This window comes from Scatophagus argus, chromosome 6, assembly GCF_020382885.2.
Source record: "Scatophagus argus isolate fScaArg1 chromosome 6, fScaArg1.pri, whole genome shotgun sequence".
Lineage (NCBI taxonomy): Eukaryota > Metazoa > Chordata > Actinopteri > Scatophagidae > Scatophagus > Scatophagus argus.
Window position 1 is genome coordinate 3,639,653 of NC_058498.1, and position 27,848 is coordinate 3,667,500.

The window sequence follows — 27,848 nt, forward strand, 5'->3', positions numbered from 1 at the left end:
GTTCCTGAGGGATGCAGGGTGGCCGGGCGATTTGATTGGCTGGTGGAGGGCTCACGTTGATTGCTGATTATTGGTGGTGGTGGAGGGGGGCGGCGATGAGGGGGAAAGAGAGAGGTAGAGAGGGAATGAGAGATAAAGTGGCAGATTTGCATGTCTGCATGCTCATTTATCCATAATCAGCAAAGCATTCCGGGATACCGGAGGAAGAAGGGAGGGTCACAAGAAGAAAAGTCGACGACCTGAAAGCCAAAAACACTGATTTCATTTAATAAGGTGCAGCCACAGGAGAAGTCCCACCATGAACGGGAGGAGTCTCTAAGCGTGTCTCCTGATGGTACAGCAGCTTTTCAGACCGGAAAGCGACAGCAGCTGCGGCCGAACCTGCAGACAGCAGGTCGACGCGGTAAACAGGGACGTTTGTGCTCGTTCGTCAGCTTGGCGTCCTCAGTCCCTCCTCTCTGCCGCTGGGCTGGAAGATGAAGCTGCTTCCTGGTCTGTAAGGCTGTTGCATCATGGGACTTCTGTGTTGGCTGCACATGTTTGCCTGCCCTGTTAGGAAGTGGAAAAACCCTACTGATGTTCTGCTTTCTCTGGGTTCAAACATTCAAGTATGTAGCACCTGCTGCACTACAAGATCAGTGATGGTGCAGGAAATACAAAACACCTGACAGGACCTCACTAACACTAATCACTAACTAAGGGTGAAACATACACGTGTGCTTCAAGGTTTCAGCCCAGAGACAGCAGTGCAACAGCAGGTTTTCCTCTCTGATCAGAGGCAGATTTTTTCATTAATGACACACAGGAGCATCTCCCCACCTCACTGATTCACCATCTGTTGGTGCTTTAGCAGGACAGCTTTCCTTTTTTATGAATTGAATTAGTTCCTGTCGGAGCTGGTCCAAGGTTTGGGGACAAAGGTTTCTCTAAGCTTCAGTGGTCGTGGCTACCGCTGAAGCTTCTTCACGCAGTGAATGGGCTCCACACGTCTTTAAATTAGCATTTTGAAAGGAAATGCTCATCACAAAAGATGACAAGGCAACTGAGCAACTTCTTCATCTACTGAAGGTTATGAGATGTGGCTGAAAGTTTGGGGAAACAAGTAAGTTAACGTTGTGATGAGCTTTTTCTTGGTCAAACTGCTATTTTTAAGGTCATTAATGGACCCTGAATGTCAGAATATCAAAATCTTTCCATTTCCATTTTTTTTTACCTCCAACTCGCACTTCATACCCCAAACCTTTGATTCAGCTCCTCATGAGAGAAAATCGGTTGATTTTAAACTTCAGGGTTTGTCGGTTTTTGAGGGTCAGATGTGCTCACAGTATTTGCTGCCACTAACAAAGTCAGTTCTGCTCCAACTCATCCGTGTTCTTTATCATCATCACTGTCATCATCTGTGCTGTTGGTGATGCCTGCCTGCCTGCCTGCCTGTCTGCCTGAGCCACTCTGCTCCTCATGCCTGCCTGCCTTCACCCTCATTCAGTCGCATGTCCTTAACGTGTTCTTAACGTGTCCCAGACATGATCAAGTGTTTCATTTGTGACATTAACTTTGTTTGTGCAACTTTGGCTGAGTTGTGTTTTGAATGCCATCATGATGTTCTAAAGGAAATCTAGCATGAGTATGATTTTTATATACGAGCACTGAATGTCTCCTGGACAGCAGCTGGTGAAAATCAGAGCTACTTATTTGTCAGATAGCAGGACTGTTAGGTGAACACAGGACCTCTCTACCGCCTTTCTTTTCCCACCTTTCCTCTCCTTTTCTTCCTGGGTTGTAATTCCACCAGTCGACCAGCAGAGGGGAGCCTTCCCTCACCAAACCACAGCTCAGCCCGAACAGGACAGGGCCACTTTGAGTAACGCCGAACGTCCAGAGGAGCTGTGGTGTCTTTTGCAGTAGGACCCTGCCTTAAACCTTCATGTTGTTTTAACGTGAAGTGATTATTCCACACGCACACAGACATCTGGATGTGTCTGCTCTTCTGCCTGACTACATCTCCCATCAGCCACCTGGGTTCAGCCCCGCCTCCTCCTGGGACGCTCAACTGCTCTTAATGATTTTTTTTTTCCATTTTATCTTTTTTGTGAATGTGACGACACGCACGCGTGTATCAACAACATGTAGGCAGGTTTATGGAAGGCCAAGCAGGCCAAAAAACACAACTTTGCGTGTTTGTCTTCCATACACATTAACCTGTAAAGGTGTGTCTGTGTTACACGTGTGACGTTACTTTTTATCGTTGAATGATTTGTACATATGATCATCTTTCATGTCATGCTGAATGTGTTTCAATGGTGATTGTTTTTAGGTTTGTTTGATCGACACTCTTCACGAGAGACTACAAGGTTTGAATTGAACTGATGCACTTTGCCCTGAAGTACTACAGCATTTGAATCTGCCTAAATGAACGAGTGAATGAACGAGTGAATAAATGAATGAATGAAGGTCTGTGTTGTCTGCTGATGGAGGTGTGACCACTGCGGAGCAGAAAGAAAACACAAACGGCTCCAGTGACTCTCTCTTCCTGATGGTTTTTATACTCTTTTTGTAACTCTTGCTGATCAGTGACCGACTTGTTTTGCATGATTTTTCTAGATTCCTTGAATTCATTCTTCTTTCTGGTGATTGTTTTTCAATCGTTCACTTCATCTCTTAAATAGTCTAACAAAACTACACATTTGAGGTAAAGTTTCACTTCCTTTTGATGCTATTCAAGACAAAAATGCCACCAGTGATGGATCTGAATAGCAGGTGGCAGCGCCTTCGTTGGAGTCTTCAGTGAAGCTGTGAAATGTGCAGAAAGATGCTGTAGGTGTTGTTACTTACACTGCTCCACATGCCACATGAGACATTTTGCTTCAGACATTAGAGAAGTGCCATCATTGTGAGGAATATTCACTTTCCACCACTCGATGTTTGTTAGCTTTAGATGGAGCCTGGCTAGCAGTTCTGATCTGTTTCCAGTCTTTATGCTAAGCTAAGCTAACAGGATGCTGGCTGTAGCTCCATGAGAGCAGTATCAGCAAGAAAGTACCAGTTCAGTTCTTGCAGTCTGATTTTTTGCTTCTCATGACGATGCTTTGTGCACATATTTGATGTCATGGTGACAACATAATTTGGGCTTTTTTTTTTTTCTTATAGTAAAAAAGATATGTTGTGCAGTACAATTTTCTTTTCAGTTTTAAAGCAGTTAGGGCTGCAGCTACTGATTCATTATTTTTTATTAAGAATATAAATGCTATTTAAAAATTGAATCATACCTATCAAAAGTTTTTTAAAAGCCCAAGAGGATGTCTTCCGATGCTGATTCTGTTCAACAAACAGTCCAAAACCCAAAGATTTCCAATTAAAAATTATTTAAAGTGTAAGTCCTCTCAGTTGAGGAGCTGGAACCATTTTCATTCAAAACCTGTGGGAGGGCAAATACCAGCTTCAGCACCAAATCCTGCTTGTAAATGTTAACATGTGGAGCTGCTGATCGTGTGAGGGGACATGAAGAGATGCAGCCACACACAGCAGTCACTTCTGTGTCCTGATAGCTTCGTGTTTAGTTCCTGTCAGGATGCTTGCGTGGCGTTTTTCTTACTCTCTCTTACTCTTAAGCAGACTCCAAACTTTTCAGTGTCAGTTGCCTGCTTTGATTGTACCGTCCCTTGAATCAAACAGTACATGATGTCAGTGGTAACACAGAAGCTTTTAAACTTACCAAAACATTAACATTTCTATACATGTAAAAACTGTGAGCTGTGTATTATAATGGCCACTGTGCTGGAATTCTGAATATTATGCAAAAAGACAACAAACGAGTCAGCTTTGGGATGTTAAATATGATAAAGTTTGCAGTAAGTTCTCATACAATCAGTTCTCTACAGACATCTGACAAGCTACTGTGACTGGTTTACCACCCAGCAAAAACCAGATGTGTGTTCTTCTCCATTCCTCTCCTTTATTAAACTCTGATCATCTTGTTTGTCCTGTGGAAACGTTTAGCGACTGTGTACAGATTCTCTCCAGCTGGTTAACTCAACAATGAAACTGTTTTTGTCAGCATTGACAAGCAATCAGCAGGTACAAAGTGATTCTGCAGGATCTTAACATCCATGTAAATGTGTTTTTTACCATGTTGTACATGTTGTAATAACCAGTGGCAGTACTTCTCTTTCCATGTTGATGTGCACATCTTTTTACTTTGAATGTTGTCAGACACTTTGTGAACAAAGTCCTTTTTTTGTCTTCTTCATTCATTGTTCTAATAAAATAAGCAGCAATGAAAAGTGGATTTGTTTACTGTGTTTAATGTGTGCAGGAAGTGATGATCGAATGAAGACTTTAAACTCAGCTTTGACGTTTGACCAAAAGGTGTCTGAGTGACCTTCAGTTTAAAAGTTTGTGAAATCAGGAGTAAAATAATTCCTAAAATACAGTCAGCATCTGGCAGTAACTCAATCTGTGAATTCATGATTGTGTTTTTAAACTTTGCTACACATGCAGATCGTACACCATATTTATTATCTTACAGTAGTTCATAATATAAACATTAAAATCATCAACATCTTTTTTTTTACAGTCTTCTACATGAAATATGTACAGTCAAATTATTAACATGCTAATATTTCAGCTATGTACAACTTTAATCTCACGTTGTGGCTTTTTAAAGTTTATACAGAAACAAAAATATGTTCATCTGTCAACAGAAAAAAAGAGTTATAGCAACATACAGAGAAAGTATCTGCTCGTGTGAATACAGTCAAGACATTTACTGTACATTTTTTCCATCAATTTGTAGAAAAAAAAACATCTCATGAGAACGTTGTTATTAAAATAAGATTCATTTACATGTTACTGCATGTCTTAACTGTTGGTGAAGAAGCAAACTGATCAGGTTGTGTGTCAACAGAACAAGCTGACACTTCAGTCGCTCAGTGTTCCCGTTCAGTCCACGTTTATTTTAAACAGTACACACAGCCTTTGACTTAGTGGGTAAATTTCCTTCCTCCTTTTTTGCAAAACTGTACTTGAGCTGTTTGCTACTTTTCTCCTTTAATCTCGTCGAAGAAACGCGTTCTAGGTTGCCTGGAATGTTGGTGTAAAAAATAAAGTGACTTGATGAGTGTTTGGGTGGATTTTGGTCAGCAGAACCTGTAGACGTCTGCAGCTACCTGCTGTCACAATCTGAATGAAAGTTTTGCTGATTTTCATATCCTACAACAGGTTTAATGAGTTTAATCCATGTCTTAGGCTTAGTGCCACCAACCATGAACACATTAAGCTGTAGAAAAACTGAAGTTGTGAAATGTTAGATGATAAAAAGAGCAGAGTCTGAGTGTGGCGTCTGATTTCGAAATCCTCTGCCTCACATGTGACAGCTCGTCGTTCCCAGATCGCTTCCTGTCTCATGTTCTGCTCAGCTTCAAAGTGTGTCAGGTGGACAGCCGCTCAGGTGAAGTCAGATTAAGGTTTGTGTTTTGGGCGGCGGCTCCAGTTTCCGTGACAACGCAGTGAGGATGAGGTTGAATTTGTTGTAGCGATCCGATTGGTTGACTGAAGCTCCGCGACTTCCCCACAGCAGCCGCAGCTGGAAGTCTGTTTTAAACACCTCCAGCAGGTCTTCATCGCACTCAAACTCTGAAGGCAGACACACATAAAACGACTTGATGATGCTGGCTAACATTTACTGACAGAAGAAGACGCTAAAAACACGCTGGTGTTGTTTCTACCTTGTAAGATCTTCTGTGCGTTGGCCGTGAAGCTCTGCGCGTTGTGTGCGACGTCGCGTGCGGCCTCTAGGTGGCGAAGCATGATGTCACAGCCCTGGTCGCTGGTCTCCCAGAGCTCTGCCCCCTCAGGTGTGACTGACGGACGCTCCATCAAAGCGAGGAGAGGCAGCAGGAGGGGGACACACACCACCGGAGGTGAGGAAGCTTCAGGAGGAGGAGGAGGGTGGAGGTCAGTGCCTTTCAAATAAATTCATCAGAAAAGTTTTTTTTTTGACCTAAAATCTTTTTTTTTTGCTTTGAGTTTTGGAAACTCAGACCTTTTAATGCATATATTGCTGTTGTTTTCTGCTCTCAAACTGCCAGTAGAGAAGTTTGGAGAGTCGTGACACCATCTGACTGGGAACTTTTCTGTCTGCTGTCACGTCTCCATTATAGATTAAATAACAACACACTTTTGTCCTGCCTTGTTGGTAGCTGATGCTCTGAGGAAATGCTCTGTGTGTGTTCAGTACCTGTGCCTTCATACAGATTCTTGTAAAAGGGTTTGAGCGTTTTCTCGTAGCTGATGGCGGTCTCTGTGTAGTTCCTTCGCAGAGTCGTCCATGTTTCTTCCAAACGGCTGATCTGCGGAGAGAACAACAAACATCAACTCAAACCATCATTTAAACCGTTTTAAAACTCTTATTATCTAAGTAATCCAGCAGGTGTGTGTGTGTTTACCTGCGGCAGGTCCAGAGCTTTCATCAGGGCCGTGAAAGCGAACAGGTCGCCCACCGTGTCCTTCAGCTCCAAGGCCACCAGGATGATGCGATTTAAGGTGGACGCCCGCTCCTCGACGCTGCCCGTACATCCCAGAATGTCCACAGCAACACCTATCGCCATGGTGTGGTGCCTGGGAGACAGAGGAGAGGTGGACGATCAGCAGCAGCCAGCAGCAGGGTAACGTCTGCCTCTGTTTTTGTTTCACTCCCTCCGTGTCTAATCTGATCTTCCAGACTGAAGGGGGATTTATTCTCATCTCACAGGATGCTACAGTCAATCAGCAGTTGCGAATCGCTGCTGACCTCAGCTCAAATTTCAGTTTTTGTCAGATCAGTCAGAGATCTGAGGAGCAGAAGGGTCTTTTGGGAAACATGAGCCAGGCCAACTGTTTCCGCCGGCTTCAAGTCTTTGCTAATCTTTCCATAAGTGTTAATTGTGAAGTTGAAGTGGGAGATATTTTTTAGCAACATTTGTGCTGTCGTGTGTGTGTGCTGCGTGTGCTGTGTACCTTTCCATCAGGTCCAGCCTCAGCTGTCGACCATGCGGCAGCGTCACCAGCTCCAGCCCGGAGGCTACGCCCATCCGACCTTTAAGCTCGGGAGTCACTCCGAGTATCCTCGCAACCTGGAGGGAGAAAACATTTACAACAGCCAGTCAGATACATTTAGATGTTTTTATCTTCCTTTCTATCTGTCTATCCCCTGTGTGTGGTGTGTGTGTGTGTGTGTGTGTGTGTGTGTGTGTGTGTGTGTGTGTGTGTGTGTGTGTGTTTTGATAAGGTGTCGGTTTGGTGCAGGGCTGTTTTCTCTCTGAGTGATTCTCCTGCCTCACAAAGATCATTTTATTGCCCTAAGGAACATCAGCTGCAGGACAGAATCTAATTCTGTGACACACACACGCACACACACACACACACACACACAGGATTTATGCACATGAGTGCCAGTAAATGTGTTTACCTCCAAACATGTGAGGTGCAAAACCAACCTTTTCTAACAGGCTTTTATGTTCCAACTAAAGGCTTCAGTCATGATGAGTAAATCATTCACTAAAGCTTTACACACCACTTAGAAGCAGTTCACACAGTGAGAACAGCTTTGGGGTTGCCATGCAGTGAAATATTTCTTTGGCTTGTGTTTATCCTTTTCCATCACAGCTCACTGTGGTTTTTTGGGATATTCAATTCATACTGTTCAGCTGAAGATCTGATGATTTATTAAGAAGTGAGAAACCCATGATTATTCATTAACAACTACCAGCATTTTCAAACGGCATTATTATCAAAGACAAACCACAACAAGACAACCAGATTTTTAACCACTGAACCTGACAAACTGAGCAGATGACCTGACAAAGACTGAACTCAAAATGGGACTAAAATGCAAACTAAACTGATGAGGGAATGACGTTCAGGTGGAGAAGCACAGGTGAGGCGAAGGAGGTGAGGAAAACGGGAGGAGCACTGGGAACAAGGCGGGACTAACGAGGCTGTGCAGAATAGTGTGTGTGTGTGTGTGTGTGTGTGTGTGTGCGTGTGTGCGTGTGTGCGTGTGTGTGTGTGTGTGTGTGTGTGTGTGTGCGTACGTACCTGGCAGTCAGCCATCAGCAGGTGTCTGGCTATGCTGTGGTGATTGTGACTGAGCAGCAGCTCCTTCGCTCTCTTCAGGACAACCACCTCCAGAGGTTTGTTTTCCGGTGGCAGAAGTCGAGATCCGAAGTCCGCCGGCCGGAACGTTGACTCCGTCTCTACGACCGGCCGCTGGAACCCGTTCCTCTCTTTCTCCCTCCTTTTGTCTTCCTCATCCTCCTCCTCTTCCTCGCTGGTGTTTTCTAAGGCTGCGATGGCGTGATGGTAGGAGCTTCTGTCCAGTCCTCTCTTCCCTCCCGCCTCCTTCTCCTCCCCCACCTCCTCCCCCTGTCTCCCTCCATCCCCCTCTCTCCTCAGTCTCTCCACGTAGCTGCAGAACGGAGGCTGAAGCTCGAGGGTGTCGTCTGTGAGGGGGTTCGGTGAATTGGCTTCCTCCCTCTCCAGCGGGCAGGACCTGAAGTCTGCAGGGCTCGGCTGCAGCCGCTCGGTCCGTCCTGTTGTTGCCTCTGAATCAGGATACTGAACCAGCTCAGCAGGTGAGACCGCAGAGCTGAGAGAGTCTGCAGGCTGGAGCTGATGCTGGAACTTCAGGGGTTTGACCGGAGGTACAGGAGGGCCTGTAACAATCACATCCATTAAAATAAAGTCACAGCTTTAACACTGCCTGCTTTTAAGTCATTTTATTTACTGGTTTCTCAACAATGCATTTCATGAAAGATAAAGTTACCTCCACTCCTCCATGTGGACCCAGGAGATTCTGTACATGTGGAGTCCAGGACAGGTGCTGTTACACTGGGAGGGGTGCAGGACGAGTCTGTGAGGCTGGAGGAGCTGGAGGGGGGAGGGAAGGTGGAGCGAGGCAGTCGAGCCAGCAGCACCTTGCTGGGTTTGGGAGGCGGTTTGGGACACAGCTGGCTGTCAGAGCCGCGGATGGCCTGGCCTGGAAACACATGATCACTGCTGTCAGTAAGACATTTCTTATCATTTCTGTGACGGTGAATCACACAAGGTCTCACAGACTGTCTGAAGATTGAATCAGAGAAGAAAAGTTTACCTGAGCGAGAAAGAAGAGTGCTCACACCTGAAGGTACACACTTCAGGAGGAGTTTTTATCAGCCTTTGACATGCAGACCAGCATTGGAGGTAAATCAGAGATGAAACAAGGCTTTACTTATTCCATCCTGGTTTTCTCTGGGACATGTTGATGGGACTGGACTTCCGCTACATTTAATGTAATTTATTCATTATGTTTTTTAATATTTAATTTATTGTTTGGTCTTTCAGTTCTCTTTATTTTTCAGTGTTCTGCTTTCCATCTGTGTATCTGTCTTTTTATGGTACTTGTCATGGTTTGAAGAGTGTGTTTATTTAGTTTCCTGTTTTATTTTGTAGTTTTTCTCCCTAGTTTTGCCTTTCTTTCCTGTCTTTGTCTGTTTTCCCTCCTTTCTGATTGCTTGCCCCGCCCAGATTGTTTTCAGCTGTCCAGTCCTTTCTCTATATATACCTGTGCTCTCCTTTTGTCTGCATTTCCTGTGTTTTCCTGCCGATACTGCTTTCCCTGCACTCTTTGTTGCTCTGTATTTCCTTCTGTGTGTCTGTGTGTTCAGTGTCCCTCTGGAGTTTTCTGATGCTACTTTGAATTTGATCTTCCAGGTCTACTGACCTGCCAGAAGCTCTGCAGACCTCCGTGGGACTGAGGGGCTCAGCGCTGGCTCGCTGCCCGTCCGAAAGACTGGAGACTTGGGGTTGGGGCTCGGGAGGAGAGGATCAGGGGGCTGCAGGGGCTGAGGTTTAGATCCTGGGGAGACGACGAAACAGAGGACCAGTTAAGATGGTTACAGGGAGAACAGAATAAAGGTTGGAAAAACAATACAAAAGAGAAAATGAGGAGAGGAGAGGGTAGACAGGAAATGATGCTTTTTGTTTTTCCAATTTTATCACCAGAATCTGATTCATTCATGAATATCACAAATACAGCACAATAAAGAGCGAACGAAGGCTTCAGTGGGCTTCAAACAAAGAAAACGTGTTAACAGACAAAAGTGTTCAGATCACTTCGAATGATCACACTCAAAGGTGTGGAGCGAAAACCCTCCCACACACGATGAATCACACAAACTCACAGTGTCGTACTGAGTTGTACACTGAAAAACAAAAGTACTTTGAGTGGAATAACTTCCTTAATACCTTATTTTCACAGCTCTGCACACCTGATCTATCACTGCATGTGTATAGTTGCAAAAAGATTCCCGTCTTTAGAAATGGGTTTCAGGTGGTCTTAGTGAAACTGTCGCTGCGAGCAGAAGAATGTGGTGCTGACGTACCGAGCGGCAGGTAGCTTTCTGACTGGTGCGCCTTGAGCGGGCGTCGCCTCTCTTGGACCTGATTGAGACTCGCTGGTTGGCTGCCGCAGCGATCCTTCATCCTGAGTGGATAAAGACAATATCAAACATACATCAACAGATATGTTTACACATAGAGGCTGAGGCGAGAGGCTGACGGCATCGGAATAAAAAGCCATGGAAGAGAAAGAAACATAGAGAGAAGCCCTGTGAAGAGCAGAACGTTCTTATTCTCCTCCGTCTACTTCTCTCTTGTTGTTCTTACAAAACTTTTTCTTCGTCTCTCTCTCCGCGGATATGGACTCCATGCATTACGCTCCATGTGCTCTTATGCAGCGTGAAATTACACACTTGTGTTCCTTCAGCAGAAAAAGTCACACACATGTGCAGCACGTCTGTATATACAGCCCGCTGCCTGGATGATGAATGTCAACAGCTCCAGGCAACATGTTGAAAGCTTAAAAGCAGGAAAGGATTTAAAGGGTTGATTTAAGCCCTTCAAGGTGTGAGAGGAACAAAGTGAGAGGATGAATGAGTAAAGGCGGCTCTCCGTTATTTTAAATACAGCAGACAGCATGTTATTTGGTCTGCAGTCCACTGCACACTTTCAGCAATGGGCTTGCTGGTCTTTAACTCGCTATTTGTCAAATCTAACAAGTTACATGTGCTGGATTAGTGATGGAAACAACAAACACACACTTTACTCGTGCCACTGAGGAGTACCGGTGCTCTGCTGTTAATCAGTGTGTCTGTGTGGGTTTCTGGTTGTGTACCAACCTGAGCTGGCTGCTTCGGCCCACGCTGTTGTCTTGGCAGTGTGTGTTGTCCTGCACGCCGTGTGTGCCGTCATGTGTGTGTCCGTTGGTAATGTTGAGGCTGAGGCGCTTCTGACGCCTCTCCTGCGCCATGAGCCGATCTCTGTGATTGTTGGACAAGCCGTACTTTTCCTCCAGGCAGCGTAGAGGCAGCAGTCTGTTGATTGGCTGGAAGATAATGGCTCCTACCACCTTAAGCGCACAGATGGAAAAAGAGACGAGACAAAGTAAACTCGACATGTTTCCTCTATCCAAAGTTCAGCAGAGGCCATAAGGGATATAAAACTTACAACTTGCTTCCTGCTTAATGTGTTCCAATTAGATGAAGACAGTAATTGGCATATTTTACAGCCTGCCAACAAATCAACTGTACCAAACAAGCTATGGAGATCTTTTCCCAAAAAATAGTTTGTGTGGAAAAAATCTGAGCAAACCCACCTGAGAGACGGGTTTTCTGTTGCCGACGTAGTATCTTATAAGTGCAGGGACACTGTCAAACCCTTCCCTGTCCAGTCGAAACTCGACTCTGGTGTAGGCTTCGTTCAACATCACGACCTGAAGGAGAGATGCAAAAAGATATTTATGAACTGAGGGATTTTTCTATCTGTGACCGCTTAAAATGAAGAAAGACCCTTTTTCAAACTGTTGTCAGACAAAGTTTTATGAACCACAAAGATCTTTAGAAGTCTGCGATCTGTTATATGATTCTCTCTGGCAATTTAATTCACAATTTTACAGTTTTATCCATTTCATGTTGTTAATCCCCATCTTGGCCAGGACATTCAGGACATTTTAAGGCTTTCCTGGTTCAGTAAAAGGCAATAAAATGAACTGAGACTGTAGCAGTGAAGAAAGGATTCCAGCACCACGGCAAAGTTAGTCAGTTGTCACTGAACCCACATGTGGTCTTACCTTCTTATTGATTTTAAAGTGCTGGGCAGCGTTTCTCCACTGGGAGGTCAGAACGTAACTTCCTGGACTGGACAACGAATCACGGATCAGGAAATCCCCGTCACGCTGCACCAAGCTTTCTGCAACCTGCAACAGTACAGGGGATTACATATGGGTGCACACACACACACACACACACACACACACACACACACACACACAGGCGGCACACAGGGTTTGTTTACAGTCCAAACATTTAATTAAATCTAATAATGGTAGGCTGCTAAACTGTTACCTTCTTCATGAGCTCAGTGCCGTCTGGTTTGCAGCACTTATATAAGACATGGAGATATTTAAAGGCTCAGCTTATTACAGTATTTAACCAGCCAGAAAATCATCAGATGCATCTACATTTGTTTAATTTATTTATTTATAATTAAAAAGGCTTTTCAGCTGCTTCCGCTGAGGTCGGTTTCAATCATGGGTGTCGAAAACCTCCAGCTGTTACGTAACCACAAGATTTCTACTGAGAGCCCCAAAAGCAGCCAGTAAAAGGACCTCAACTTAAGGTTAACATTAGTTTTAAATTTTTTTACGTCAAATTGCTGTTTCCAATCATTTAACTTTCAGACATAACACGTGTATATTTCAGTGCATACAAAAAAGATGATTAATCAGAAATAATTTCTAATAAATAATGATAATTTTAGTTTTCTTTTTTAAAAGCAAACATACGGACATTTGTTGAATTTCATTTGCACTATTGCTAGTGAAATCTTATAGACAGAATGATCAGTTAATGGAGAATTTTTCACAGTGGGTAATGAAAATAATCTTAAATTGCAGCCCCACAGAAACATGAAAGAAGTCTTAATGCAAAACTAAAATGTCTGTTAACTTAAAAGTTGTTATAAAACGGGAACAGACAACCAATATTAGATTAAATAAACCACTCACTTCATTTCATCAATAAACAATTAAAGGCAGGGATGTGTGACACCAAAGGCACAAAATTCAGACACAAAATGTAATATTTCATTTAAAACTCTGAATGTTATGATGAGTTTGGTAACCAAAAAGCTGAAAATGTTCTTTATCTTTGCATTTGACTCTCATTTACTGCCTTTCCTTCTGTTGCTCTCTCTCTCTCTCTCTCTCTCTCTCTCTCTCTCTCTCTCTCACACACACACACACACACACACACACACACACACACACACACACACACAGAGTTACAGACTTTAATTAAGCAAGTGTTTGTATAGTATATAATAGTATTTTAGTTTAGCTTAGCCAAAGGAAGCACCTTATTAAAAATGATTACATCTCAGAGCAAGCTTTCACAGGGAACACACAATCTCTCTCTCTCTCTGTCGCTGTCTCCCACACACACACACACACACACACACACACACACACACACACACACACACACACACACCACACAGAAAGAGCTTTTACTACACTGACCTTACATTATAAGCCCCTGCTCTGCCATTGAGGCCACTCACTATTTGAGCTGTAATCTTTCTGTAAGCACTGAGTGTGCAGTGTGGCAATCTAATAATAGGTGATCTGGTTCAACAAGTTTTTAACCAGGTTTTTAAAGGGAGGGACTCGTGACTCAGATTTATATGTGTGTGTGTGTCCGTTGGTGCACGGGTGTGCGTTACCTGTCTTGGTATCGCTCCGTGGTACCACGCGTGGCTTCTCGGCTCCTCGCAGTCCATCTTTAACTCTTCCTCGAGCTCTCTGCGAAGTTTCTCTGAAGGGCAGTCCAGGATGAACTGATCTCGGGAGAACTGTGATTAAAGAAAAATGTGGAAAGACAGGACTCAGTATTGTGACTGGCTTGTACAGAAAAACACATAGAAACAAACAGTGATGATGACACTTCAAAGTTCAGGACACAACAACGATCAAAGTTACAGCTTATTCCCTAAAAAAGCAGGGATGAGGTCGTCAAGCGCAGCTACAACAAATGTTATTCCCCCAGATTCAAAGAAATGTGAGGTAAAACGTGAGGGTCAGTGTGACTGTTTGAGGGGGAAAACAAAGCACAGTGGTTTCCAACCTTTCCGACTTAGGACACCTTTAAACTGGCACAAAGTTCACGTGAGACTTTTGGCCAGCGGTTGTGTTTGTTGCCGGGGTCTCGTTGCTGGGCACACAGCAGCAGCAACTCAGCAACACTTTCAGCCCTCAGCTGCCAAAGCTGCAGCTAATGTTGAATGCACTTTGTCACGTGTATGTTTTCTGATGATAGTTATGCATATTAATGTACTTACTATTACTGCTGCTAATGCTGCTGCTAGTTTCATTTTTAAAACATATTGAATTAGAAGGAAAACTTCAATTTTGTACAGTTTAACAGCAAAGCAGACAGTATTGATGTACAGTAAAAGTCTTTTTAAAACCTTTTCAAAACACAAAATCAAGTCAAATCAAGTACATTTTGTTCATACAGCTCAAAGTTGCTAATTTGCTTCATAGGATTTTACAGTCTCTACAACTCATGCAATATCCTTAGAGCCCACAATAAAACCAAAGTGACCGCTGAAGGTCAGCTAAAGCGAAGGAAGATGCAAAGGCAGGATACTGCGGCAGGTGACAGAGAGAAGCAGACACATTCAATCACTTAATCTTCTTCACGCAGCAGACGGTTGATGAAATAATCGATCAGTGAGCCCAGAAAGTTTTAGAAAAATGAAAAGTGAAGGGCAAACAGATCTGGTCACAACCTGACAGGATGCACAGTCAGCACAAACCGTGTATCACAACACACACACTCACAGACACACACACACTTACATGACAGCTGCTTGGTCTCTGCATTGTGCCCTCGTTCTCCCTTACTTACACACTTCACAGCAAGTCCATACACTCTTTGGTTTTTATCTCTGATATTAAACAGCTCGCCCTCAAACACACACGACTTCTTTCCTCAGACTTTCTCTGTGAGTGTGACATGCTCTCTCTCTCTCTCACACCCACACACACACTCACACACAGACACACACATGTTGTCTCTCTCTCTCTCTTTGTCCTCAGTGATTTTCCTCTCTGGGCTTTTCACCCGCTGCTTCCTAATGTGATGTCATCAAACTGACCCCACCCAACTGCCAAGACCTGCCTCCATACACACCCTCACCTGACATACACACTCACACCCACACACACACTTAACTGACGCAGACACTTCCCTGAACTTTCGCTGAGCGCTGACAGGGGAAACTTTCAGTGAGACGTGGTGCTGACAGTTTGTACTGCTGCCTCCTCTGTGCTCTCTTTCATTAGGTCCATAAAGTTTGTATCAGAGACAGATGATAATAATGATGATAACAATGTAAAGTGCAGGCAAAGCAGAACAAGGGCTTTCTGATGTACACTATATACACAAAAGTATTGGGACACCTGACCATCACACCAGCAGGGACTTTAATGACATCACATTCTGAATACACAGACAGCTTTGCAGCTCTAACAGCTTCCACTCCTCTGGAGAGATCTGGATCACAATCTCCGTTCCAGTTCATCCCAAAGGTGTTGGATGGGGTTGAGGTCAGGGCTCTGTGTGGGCCAGTCAAGTTCTTCCACACCAAACTCATCCAACCATGTCTTTATGGAGCTTTTCTTTGTGCACTGGGGCACAGTCATGCTGGAATAGAAAAGGGCCTTCAACAAACTGTTGCCACAAAGTTGGAAGCATAGCATTGTCCAAAATGTCTTGGTGTGCTGAAGCATTAAGATTTCTCTTCACTGGAAGTCAGGGGCTGAGCCCAAAGCCTGAAATCAGCCCCAAAAAGAGGTCTGTCTGGATACTTTAGTCCATAATGTTTAGTCCAATAGTGTATGTTGCAGACATACTTTCTTATTTTTATTTTATTTTTTATGTAAAAAGGGACAATACACAAAACATTTAGTGCACTACATGTGACATGTTATTTTTGTGTTGCAGGACAGTGCAGTCAATACTACAAAGAGACACACTTTGAGTTTGTTTGATCTTTGCTTATATTGATCGACTGCCAAGAAAGAAAAGTTAATCAATGTTCTGTTGTACTCATGCAGCATCCAGTGTCATGTCAGATACACAAACATGCTCATGCACTGGTCATGACTGTGCAGCTACTGGCATTACAGAGTGGGTAACATGAAAACTCCAATAAGAGACACTTCATGCTAAGAATCACGTGTGTAATCATTGCTACACGAGCAGATCGCAAAGAGAATCAACATTAATGTGAAGCACTACAGAACAAAGAAGTTTGTGCATTTATTAGCCAATCAAACAGGGACATGCAACAGATGGTAAGAAAAATGAAGTGAAAAGAGAAGTATATCAATGGGTTAAGAGGATGGAGATAAAAATACCATAAACCTTCGATCCTTCAGTCAAATAAACCTGACGACAGCTACATAAAGGTTGAGTAAGTTGATTAAATGTGAACAATGTGGACGGATTCCGACGACTCATGTCTCTCATTCAAATATAATCCACAGTCACATTGTGATGCACAAGAAATCGTTTATGTGGTTTGTAACTTGTTAACACAACATTGTGCTCCAAACACTTTGAGGAAAAGATGGCTCTGACACACACAAACACTAAGAGGAAATTACTGAGCCATGAAGTTTGAAATACGTCCATAAGCGTCCCGGTGAAACTGAAACCTCGTGCGTCCCATCATCTCTATGCTGCCTGTTCTCGCTCTCTCTGTCTCTTTAAAGTCGTTAGCATAGACCCCTCTGCCCTCAGTCTCCATGTCTCCATACATGACAGGAAGTCAGTGTATCCTGTTACAGCTGTTACGCCGCGAGCGTGACGGGCTCTGTGTCGTAATGCACACGCACTCATTTTGTTTGTTTCTTGTTTAAAGCTGAAACACCAACCAGAGCAGCCTGACATGTGTCTTATGACTCTGTGTGTGTGTGTGTGTGTGTGTGTGTTGGTGCAGCAGTGAGAAGTACTTGGGACAATATGATGTAGAATTGAATTCTCATTGATTTTCCTGCACAGAATCAGATTATATGTATCTTATGATTACCAAGTAGTCTGACCGTATGAAAATCTAATTTCTACGTTCTATATTCAGCACTTGGAGGGCAATGACTTAATTCATGTAAAGTAAAATAAACCATTTAAGTGGTTATTATTTTGCTCCTTACTGCTTCGCTTTACCCATGTGAGATTCATTGCACACTTTCTTATCAAATCTTTTTCACTTGGAGCTAAGAGAGGCTCAAAGAAGGAAATGTTCAAGAGGGGAACATTGAGAGATTGCATCACCTTCATTTAGTTTCACTTTGACACTTTTATTCTGTTACTCATCAGCAGCACGTTACTAGCAGCACTGCCTGGCTGGCATGTCTTTCCTGTTGTGCCAGCAACAACCGACAGCTAATTCAAATGGAGTCAAGCTGAACCGGACAACCGAAAAGATAAGAGCTGCTGGCTGCAATAACTTTAGTTTATTAGGGTTGGAGTTCAAGTAAATAACAGATGCAGTGATAAATGTACTGCTATTGTGTTATCGATCAGCATCACATCTGTGATTACATTCCCAGTAAAATGCTTTTATCCAACCAGGCTGCCAACAGGACTGATGAACAGATCAGTAGGGATGTATGGAGGGAGTGATGAGTGGACGTGTAAGAAGAAGGAGGGAATGGATGGATTGTGTACATAAAGAAAACAGAGAGAAAAGAACACGGAAGGAGGAAAAAGCGATGGGGGGGAGAGATGGAGAAAAAAAGAAGAGATGGAGATGGTGGATGGGAGTGTTTTGTGTTTTTTTATAGGCTGGCCTTTAATAAGACCCTGCAATATGATGTCATCCTCAGAGAGCAGCTGCATTTCTGCTGGACCACAGCGAGTACATGGACCACAGCAGTAACAGTACACGGGGCAGCACTGACCTGCCTGCCTTTCATACATTTCATTTCTTACTTCTCGTCTTCTTCTCTCAACACTTCGTAGTTCACAGCTTTCTGATTGAAAGACTGGAGCTAATGTGAAACATCTCATCAGTGACACTGAGCCTCAGAGCTTGTGACTTGTTGAGCCACTTCCTCCTTGATAATGACCCATAAAGAATGAAACTGAATTAAACTCGAGTGCTGGTTGGAGAACTTCCAGATGTGAGAACTTACTGAAGTACTGAATTTAAAGCGATGGGTATTTACGAGCTTTTAATTCTTTTTAATTTTGGGTGAATTTGTGCTGTACTACTCAAATGTATTGCAAAGTAAAATGTACTTTTGACTTCACACTGTTAGAAAACACAACACAGTCTCCTCTGCATTGTACTATTGTGTAATCTATATGCTGCTTTTGATAAAAGTGTCTGCCACATGAGTAAATGCTTATGAGCAGAGTTGTTTCATACTGTAGAGAAAGTGAAATCCTGTAACTGATGTTAAAGAATTAAAATTCTTGCAGTCTGAGATGTGAGGCTTTGGCCTGAGGGCAACTATGTGACACACTGCTAATGATTTAATTTGTGAGGGTGTATTTCTTTAAGTACAGGTACTTTGAGTACTTCTTACATTGCTCTGAATTAATAAAGAGAACATACTTCACACCAAGTTCAGCTTGCTGATTTAATTTCTTTAGATTTCAAGTTTAATTGAAATCAAAGTGCTATTTATTGCACAGGGTTGTTCATTGTCTTTGATACAAATTAGCTACTAACTATGTTGCATCAATCAAACCCCATCAACGACTCAAACATTTTTTACCTCCACTGCGGAGCATCTGCACTGCAGAAGACACACGAGTATGCTTAAAATGTGACAGCAGTGCAGTTACTGACAAGCTGACGTGCCATAAAAATCCATCTCTTCTTCAGCATCAAAGTGCAGCAGTTTGTAGTCAAACAAAAACAACGGGCATTGTTCAAAAGGATTTCAACGACGATTGGATTTCCTTTGGATTACCTGGATTTTGCACAAGAATAGAACGTATTTGTTTTTAACCCCTGAGAGGTTCCTGTGTGTGCGGCGGCGATGACACACGAGTTCAAAGCCAGGTCTTTCTGTTGCTCTGACAATCTAGTCTCAGTAATCAGACAACAGTAAGCTGCTTTCAGTGAGGTGAAGACAAATGACCTTATAGCATTATAGCTCTGACTGACATCATCATCATCATCATCACACACATATACACATACACACACTGATGGACGTTATAATCCTCGTCTTGCCCAAATCCTGCGTGTACTGTATTATAATGTGGGAGCTGAAAGGAAGCATTGAACCCAAGACTCTCGGACGACGGCACCAGTGACCCACAGTTTAAGCTCAGCATCCACTTAATCTGAGAACGTGGTGAATGAGAAATAAAAGACCCTTAAAGCTTGTAAAACATCCTGTAAGTCTGGCTAGAAGAGGAAGTTCAATTAAAATCACATTAACATTAAAATATGCTTTTGTGTCAGTATATCAACGAGTAGCTTTAAAAGTAAAGCTAAAATACTATCAGGAAACCACAGGGGAATTTATTTTGTGCTTGTGTTTTCTTACGTCACTTTAGTTTTAGTCTTCATATCTAATGAAATGTCTTAACGTCATGTTGTGTTAACCAATGACCTTTTTGCAGGGTTCACAACAGTAGCTGTTGAAGTGTCAGTTTCTCACAATAAGGCAGAAAAGGGAGATGGTCGCACTTGATTACATAATGACTCAGTGCCTGGTAGCTAGCTGCTGATCATACTGGAGCATTTAGTAGCTGAAGAGCCAAATGTTTTCCTCAGGAGTCGGAACAGACCGAAATGCTGGACACAAACACGACCCCAAATGTACGAATGTGACTAAGCTGCACGTCTCAGTAAACAACTGTTTGCTATCAAGTTTGCTGTATCACTTTAACATGTTCTTCATTTGTTTCTGCTGCCCCCAAGTGGCCAAAAAAGTCAGTTATTAAAATGATATGACATATATATATATTTTTTTATGGCCATAGAAAGATCAAATGGCTTTCACAAAAGCCACCATGATTAAAATACCAAAAGTTTGATCTGCTTCCTGCTTCTTCTCGTTATCTGTCGGTCTCGCTGCTTGTCCCCGTCCTGTGGCCCTCTGTGTTGCCTCCTCTCTCTAACTGCACTGTGTGTGTCACATCAACTCACTGTGAACCTCTGAGAAGTCACAACGTGACGTAGGGAAGCTGTTTGAGACGAATAGTCAAGAAAACCTTTGGGATGCTGCTTGATGTTTTTCAGCCAAAACGTTTTCATTATCTCCACTCCGTTATCTCTTTTGCGGTTTCTGTCTCTTACATTTAATTGGATGGACAGTCTCATATCTGAGTGGATGAAAGTTAATAACTCTGAATCTTTCTCTACATCTTGGCTCCATGATCATAAGGGCCCACCTTTCCTGTTTACTCACAACTAAATGGAAGCTTTTTCCTGTGTTTAGACCAGGAAGCATCTGACTGGTCAGTCTGGACATTTAATATTCTATTTAGCATTTATTTGAGACCGGGTTCACCATGGAGCACCAAAGCAGGTGCACTGCCCTTGTTGATCACAGTTACATTTTCTGAATTTTTCTTTATTCTAAACATTTGAGAAGCAATTTTGAGGCCAGTAGGTTGTTGATATAATTCCTAAACACCAAGGAGGAAACTACTGCCGAAGGATAATCGAGAAGCACACACTTTTCCCAACACAAAGCAGGTCATAGATCGTAGACCCGTCTGAGAAAGCTGCTCTGAAAACAAATGCATCCAAAACTATTCAATAAAATCATCTGAGATCAGAACGGGCCACACGGTTACAAATCATGTCCCAAAGCTGATCATAAGCTTTAAACATAAACTATAAAATGACTCTTTATGACTTAGTTTAGTTGAGTGGTCTGTATACTATATGGCCAAAAGTATATGGACACTCCTGTCAATTTCCTGGAGGACTTTGACTGGCCTCAATCCCATTCAGCATCTTTGCAATGAACTGAAGCCAGACCTGATCAGCCAACATGGCTGACCTCACTAATGCTCTTGTGAACAGGAGCAAATCCCTGCAGCCAGGTTCAAACACTCTTTAGAAAGAGTGGAGGCTGTTGTAGCTGCACGTGAGCGCTTATGATTTTGAAATGGCGTCTTCAACAAGCACACATATGAGTGATGTTCATGGGTCCTAATACTTTTGGTAATGTAGTTTCTGTTTGCTTTAATGAGGCTGAAACAAATCTGGTTGTTTCTGGACTTGTAGCAACAACTGAGCCGGAAATGAAGCATTGAAGTGCAAGGCTGTAGTTTTAGCTTTAGAAACATATTTGAGATTTGGGTTAAGTGGGGGGACAAAAAAAATCTTTTAAAAAAAATAGTGGAAAGGATTTGTTCACAAAAGCCTTCCTGAAGCACGGGACTCTTATAAATAAAAGGATAAAAGTTTGAGGGTTTTTAACTTAAAGTGCTTGTTGTGCTAAGAGCCAAAACACTCTCAAGCTCTCAGTAAAAATAAAGAGAGAGAGAGAAAGAAGCTTAAACTGCAACAAAACATTGATGATAGGCAAACAGCTTTTTACATGTGACTGTACTGTTTTTATGTGATAGATTCTGCCCTGCTGGGAACACACATAATCTGCATGTACACAATCACTGCTAAGCTTTGGATAAAAATGTGCAGCACATAAGATCTGCTGAATCTCCTGTGTCCCTCCCATGTTGACAACTTTCTTATGATATGGTCAGATTTTGAAAACAGGTCAATGGGGTCTCTCATGACTGAGAATACAAGACACAGAAACAAGAAGTTGGCTCTCTTTGGTTAAAGGGCAACGTCCCAAAGACACAGATGGAAGAGCGAAGGAAAAGAGAACGGAATAAAACCCCGGGCTCTTTGGAATCAAAAGTGCAGACACAAACAGAGAGACAAAGAGACAAGGGAGGGAGACAGTGATGAAGGATGGAGGGAAGGCAGTGCCAAAGGGAAGCAACTGTTGAAAGTAATTATAGAACAAGAGGTGATGGTAGGACAACAGTGTGGGTGACACATCCAGATGACAAGTCAAAGTCCCACCAAAGACACACATGATAACAGACTGACACTCTGCACAGAAACCAAGACAGCCAAAAGAAACAAGCAAAAATCTCACATAAAAAACAAAATGTGAACATCTGTCTACGCGAAGGTAACTGAGTAAACTCTGCAGATGAGGATGGATTAATATGATTAAAAGCGTAATGTGATGTGCTCTGGAAACAACGCTTCTATCCACACTGATGCCCTCTCACTCCAGTTTTGTGCTTATTTATCTGATATTTGTTGATGGCAGCACATTAGCATGAATCACATTGTGTGTTAGATGACATTAGATGACATTTGTTTTGGTCTAATTGGTATATTTTGATGTTTCTTTTTCTATTTCCTATATGAATGTTTTATTAATGTGTCCAAAAGGCAATTTAAATGATTTAATATAAATGATGAACAGCAGAAGCTACAGCCAACAGGCATCCAAACTAACTAAATAAAACTACTAAACATCTGCCTGACTATAAACGAGACCTGATCAGGAATTTGCTTTTCTTCCAAATTCAATCATACATTTACACTTTGCATTGACACGTGTTTCCTTCATCCAGGCACACACCACATATTAACAGTAGCAGTAAATGTGGCCCTGGAGACACAAAAGGGACCACCTCTGGGCTGATCCGCAGAGGGACAAACCCCGTCACCTCGGCCTGCTGCACCGCTCTTCACTCCATCCAATCAAGTTAATGGCATTCATACGTCTCACTGACGTCATAAAAAAGACAAACTATCACAAGTTAGAAATTTGTCATCCTCATGAGGACGATCACCCTCGTCCTGTCACCTCTCCGTTGATTACCGTGTCTGTCTCACGCTTGCCGTCACACACTGCCTTGTCTGTCTGCCAGCGCTAGTTATGGATGAACCCAGCTATATATCTCACACACACCCACACACAGACACACACACAGTCAGACAGTCACACAGTCGGTCATTTATGAGAGCGTCTGGTCCGAGTAATAAAAGCCCAGTGTTCAGCGTGAGGGAAAGAGGAGGACCATTCAGCGTGATTAGATTTTGCTCAGGCCGGACGTGTTGCCATGCACTTTTTAGATTGTTTTCTAAGGTGCAATGTGGGGTTAAGTCTCCTTAATAATGCCCGTCCCCGGTGTCTCACTGTGGACTGGACCCGGTTTCCTATAAACAACAGCAGACAAGATGAGTTTGCCAGCATTAACGCAAATCTCCAGACCCCAGTGATATTAATACCCCGAAAACACGCACACACACACTAAAACACGGCGAGGCGGAAACAAAGGCACGACAACACACACAGACTAAAGGCTGCAGCATGCACAAAAAACTTCACACATGTACAAACCTTTGCAGTGATGACAGAGTTCTTGTGGTAGAAGCAACACAGAGCTGCTGTCAGGTTCTTGAGGTTGCATCGCTCCGACATTCTTGTTAACTTTCCTTAACTGTCAGGACTAAGTGGGGGTGACCGACTGCCACCTCACTTCAGCTGTAAATACCACTTCTGGTAACCTTGACTACACACCAAAAGCACAACTTGAATGACTTTACCAAGTGACAATTGCCATTTGCCTCTTCCAAGAAAAGCTTTCATCACAGTTAGAGTTACAAACTGGACCGAGCAAGTTGCAGTGCAATCAGATGTGATGTGAATAAACTATAATAAGTCAGAATCTGCAAGAGAAACAGCCCGGCAACGTCAGGCCCCAACACCCCCATCAGGATGGCTGCTGTATCTATCACTCCGTCATCCCTCCGTCTCTCCTCCACAGTCTCCTGCAGAGTGAAGCCTCCGCTGCTCACTCAGCTCCGGAGGTGCTTTCTCACATGTTTTTTCCCCTTTTGCCCCACCTCGAGCTCCATATATGGACGACAGAGAGACCCATGTGATCCGATGTGGGCCAGTGATGTGTGGACTCACTGGGAGTGGCTCAGAGGCAGAGTCACTCTCTTGTTCTGGCTGAAAACACACGGATGATGGATGGAAGAATATATACATATGTATGTATGCATAATGTCTCAACTACACTACATATCACTCTGCATTACATTTCCTTTTGCTCTGTTGGGCTCAATGTAATTTCCCTCTAATTATTTTTATTAGTCATGAAACTGTTTAGTATACAAATACATGTTTAGTATATAAAATATCACAAACGACAAAGAAGCCAGCTTTGAGAAGACAGAACTGGTGAATTTTTGGCACTTGACAAACGGTTAATCAGTGGACGCTGCATTGTCAGAGACCACCTGTCAGTCAACCAGCAACCAGACACTGACAACAGCCATGGAGGAACATTCAGTGTCGAGGGGCTGAAGGTTCAGCCACTTCGGTGTAGTGAAAAGAATCCACTACGCTGCTGCATGAGTGTCCAGAGAAGAGAAAAGACTAGGTGTGTGTGTGTGTGTGTGTGTGTGTGCGTGTGTGTGTGTGTGTGTGTGTGTGTGTGTGTCCATGTCCTGACGCTGACAAATAGCTGCCCATTTGTGTTACTTAATGACTCCTGAGCAATTACACCCACACACAAGTTAAGTGGCACAACTTTCCCACCAATTCACACACACACACACACACACACACACACACACAGATACATACACACACATGGGCACCAAGAACATAGGCATGTCAGCAGGCGAATACACAGAAAGCTATCACACATATGCGAAGACGACACTTGCTGAGGGTGACAACCCAGGAGCAACAAGTTAAAGGAACATTCCGCTGCAGGAAATGGAGCCACTAATTACAGTGCGAACTCTCTGAGGATACACGGAGGAAATACATGTAGAAAGTTCCCTCGGGCACCACGCAGCAACAAACACACTCACACACGCACACTGCTGCCAACCACAGCAGCCCCAAATCACCAGCTAGGCTAAATGTCCACCTTAAAATACACACATGCGTCGCTCCAGGAATGCACTGGAAAAACAACGAGGGACACAAATCGACGTGCTGAGGTTCTACGTTTTCTATTTCTGTTTGTTGTTTCTGTGAAACGGACTGAGGAGAGCCGAGCTGTTTCAGCAACTTCAGCAAGTTATGTGACAAAATGATTTTTGATGTGTAGTTTATTGCACAGTGGCGAAGCAGTTGTGGCTCACGACGTTGATGTTGTCTGCTCAGAGGGATGGTGGCTTGATGTCCTTCTGTCCACATGTCAAAGTGTCTCTGAACAAGACACTAAACGCCAGCTTCTGCCACTAAGGAAGCACAAGCTAGTGAATTCTAATTGATTTCCGCAAGCCTGGATAAAAGAGGGAGAGCTACAACATAAAGGGCATCCAGCATAAAAATAATGAGCCAAATCAAATGTGTGTGTGACAGAAGCTCAGAGTTTCCTGCCTGGTTGGGTGGTGCCTGGCTAACCAGTGAGATGGACACAGGTGATCCGCTGAAGACGAAGAGGTTTCTTATACAGAGAAACGGTGAGCAGAGTTTGAGCCCATGTTTTAAATCTGCAATCACTGATGTTTAGTTGGCCACAGGGGGCAGCGGAAACAACTTGCAAACGCAAAATGGACGTATCATCGTCCTTTAAGCTGATATGTTGAACTTGTTGCTCACTAAAGATCCAGCAGTTGCAGAGCAAGATTCATCTGGAGTCCACATGGCAAATTTAAGTGCAAAATTCAATGTTAGCTCTGCTTGTGGCATCAAAGTATCAATACTTTAGACCTTCTCCATTTGGCCAGCTATAAGGCATGATGACTGAAACTATTTATTTTTCTCTACTTTTTAGTACACAGTAAAAATAGTCCCTCCTTCTATTTGTAAATCGATCAATTTGTCAATTTTTGCATCAAATTACATCTGGGGACGCATGGAATAAAAACATATTGGAGAACTTTGCACATTGTGATCTTTTCCTTCAGCTGGGATGTGATGCTGTCAAAATCAGGTTCATATTCTATTATTCAGGTGCTTTAAATGCATCATCTGACTTCTTGACGCTGGCTGGAATTTTGTTTTCTCTGGAATGAAATTTTGTAGTGAATCAATGGTTTGAGATCAGTCACAGCCTCAGCCTCTCTGTAGCAGTTAGGCAGCCTCCATCACGGTCCCATGCCAGAAAATAAACTGCTGTCCACACCCTGGCTGAGTCTGGATGCGTGTGTTTGTGTCTGCGCTTTTGATGGCTCATCGATCAGCGATGGACTGTGATGTTGGTCATATTGATTTGTGCAACGTGACGCCCTGTGTACACTGTGTGAGCCCTGACAACGTCGATAAAATGTGTGCAGTCGGTGCACAACGTTTCATGTGGGTCAAAAGAGAAAGTTTGGTGTTTTCGACACCGTGCACTGCATCTGAAAATGGTTCCTAAAAACTATTTCTGTCTTAAGTATCCTGAAAAATACAAAAATACGACAATTTTCATATGTTCCATCACGGAAAAGATGAACTTACTTCACAGAGAGTGGTCTGAACATTTCGTTTGAACAGGTTTAAACTGTCAAGTCAGTGTGTGGTTTAGCATCAGATACGAAAAAATCTTTTCCCAAAAAGGAAAAAAAAATGTTATTATTAGCTTATACTAGAGTTTGAAATTTTGAAATGATGATATTTTGAAATAGGAAAACACAAAACGTACAGAGACAGAGTGTCACGTCCTGGTTCGCTGTCTTTTGGTTTTGAGTCCATGCGTCATGTGTCACGTTTCTTGTGTTTCCATGTTTTATGTTCAAGATTTTTGTCATGTCCTGTTTTATTTTGAAAGCGTCACTTCCCCTGTGTGTCTCTGTTTCTTGCAGCTTTGCTTTTGGTTATCCTGATTGCTTTCTCCCTCCTAATGTGCTTCACCTGTGTCTCGTTGTCTTGTCTATTTAGTCCTTGTCTTCCAGTCACCTGCGTCAGAGTGTTACATTGTCTTCTGTTCTGATCTTTGTTCTGTCTTTTCTGGCTTTGTCATGCTATGCTAGGAGTTTTTGCCACAGTTTTTCTTTGATCCCCTGCCACAGCGAGTGTGTGCTTTTTTTGAGTTTTTGCCTTAGATAATAAAAGACCATTGTTCGGACCTCTGCCTCGCATCCCTGCCTTTTTGACTCTGCATCAGGGTTCAGCTTTCCCTGCGTCAGCGACGATGCTCCTGTTTTGACAGAGAGAGTCCATTTTGTTCAGGCTTTGATGCTAGTTTTGAACATTTCACCAACGGTCAAGACTTGCAGTTAGATCAAAATCTTGACTCAACCTGAGAACATAAACTGTAGGAGGCAATTCTCACAGGGTGTGTGTGTGTGCTGTTTAAAAAAAGATATGCTGTTAATAATACACATAAGATAATATGATGTGAGTCCAGACGTCAGGCCTCGTGGACCTTTTGTTTATCAGCTGCACTGGCTGCCTTGTCACCATTCATTAACTGTTCTTTTCGTATACTTTAGAGTGCAATTCATCTGCCAGAAAAGAGACAAAATGCAGGATAAACAAAGTTACAGATGAAACTGACTGATTTTCTGTGGATATGGTGGATTCTCTGGGCTCTGATAATCGTGTGGTGAAAGTCTGATACTGCGACAGCCCGATGATCTCATTTGAAGTTAATGACGCTTCTTTTGCTGTCTGAGGTCAGTGCTGAATAGATGGCTGGCGGGGTGACCAGCTGGTTGGCTGTTGGCCTGGTTTGATGTCAAGCTGACAGACTTGTGTGATGAACCTAATGAATGTCACATGTTTGGACTTCCAACTGGCTGACTGACTC

At 43.1% G+C, this 27,848-nt stretch overlaps 2 protein-coding genes across 4 annotated transcripts in view; one reads left to right on the plus strand and one right to left on the minus strand.

Moving 5' to 3' along the window:
* Positions 1–4,285, plus strand: part of fnbp1l (formin binding protein 1-like) — a 40,678-nt gene extending 36,393 nt beyond the window's left edge. The window contains exon 16 of the mRNA XM_046392655.1: positions 1–4,285. Within this exon, the coding sequence (XP_046248611.1) occupies positions 1–8 (8 nt within the window). The 3' untranslated portion in view covers positions 9–4,285.
* A 211-nt stretch (positions 4,286–4,496) lies between these two features.
* Positions 4,497–27,848, minus strand: part of bcar3 (BCAR3 adaptor protein, NSP family member) — a 58,626-nt gene continuing 35,274 nt past the window's right edge. For 2 of the 3 annotated variants that reach the window (XM_046392651.1, XM_046392652.1), the window contains 13 exons: positions 13,795–13,923; positions 12,143–12,268; positions 11,669–11,785; positions 11,193–11,422; positions 10,398–10,498; positions 9,737–9,871; positions 8,801–9,013; positions 8,074–8,690; positions 6,994–7,109; positions 6,444–6,615; positions 6,236–6,347; positions 5,724–5,927; positions 4,497–5,631 (listed from right to left, as the gene is read on the minus strand). In XM_046392651.1, coding sequence (XP_046248607.1) covers positions 5,453–5,631; positions 5,724–5,927; positions 6,236–6,347; positions 6,444–6,615; positions 6,994–7,109; positions 8,074–8,690; positions 8,801–9,013; positions 9,737–9,871; positions 10,398–10,498; positions 11,193–11,422; positions 11,669–11,785; positions 12,143–12,268; positions 13,795–13,923 — 2,451 coding nt within the window. In that variant the 3' untranslated portion in view covers positions 4,497–5,452. Of the gene's footprint in view, positions 5,632–5,723; positions 5,928–6,235; positions 6,348–6,443; positions 6,616–6,993; positions 7,110–8,073; positions 8,691–8,800; positions 9,014–9,736; positions 9,872–10,397; positions 10,499–11,192; positions 11,423–11,668; positions 11,786–12,142; positions 12,269–13,794; positions 13,924–23,488; positions 24,338–27,848 lie in introns of those variants that run through there. The other variant, XM_046392653.1, reaches the window with a different exon arrangement.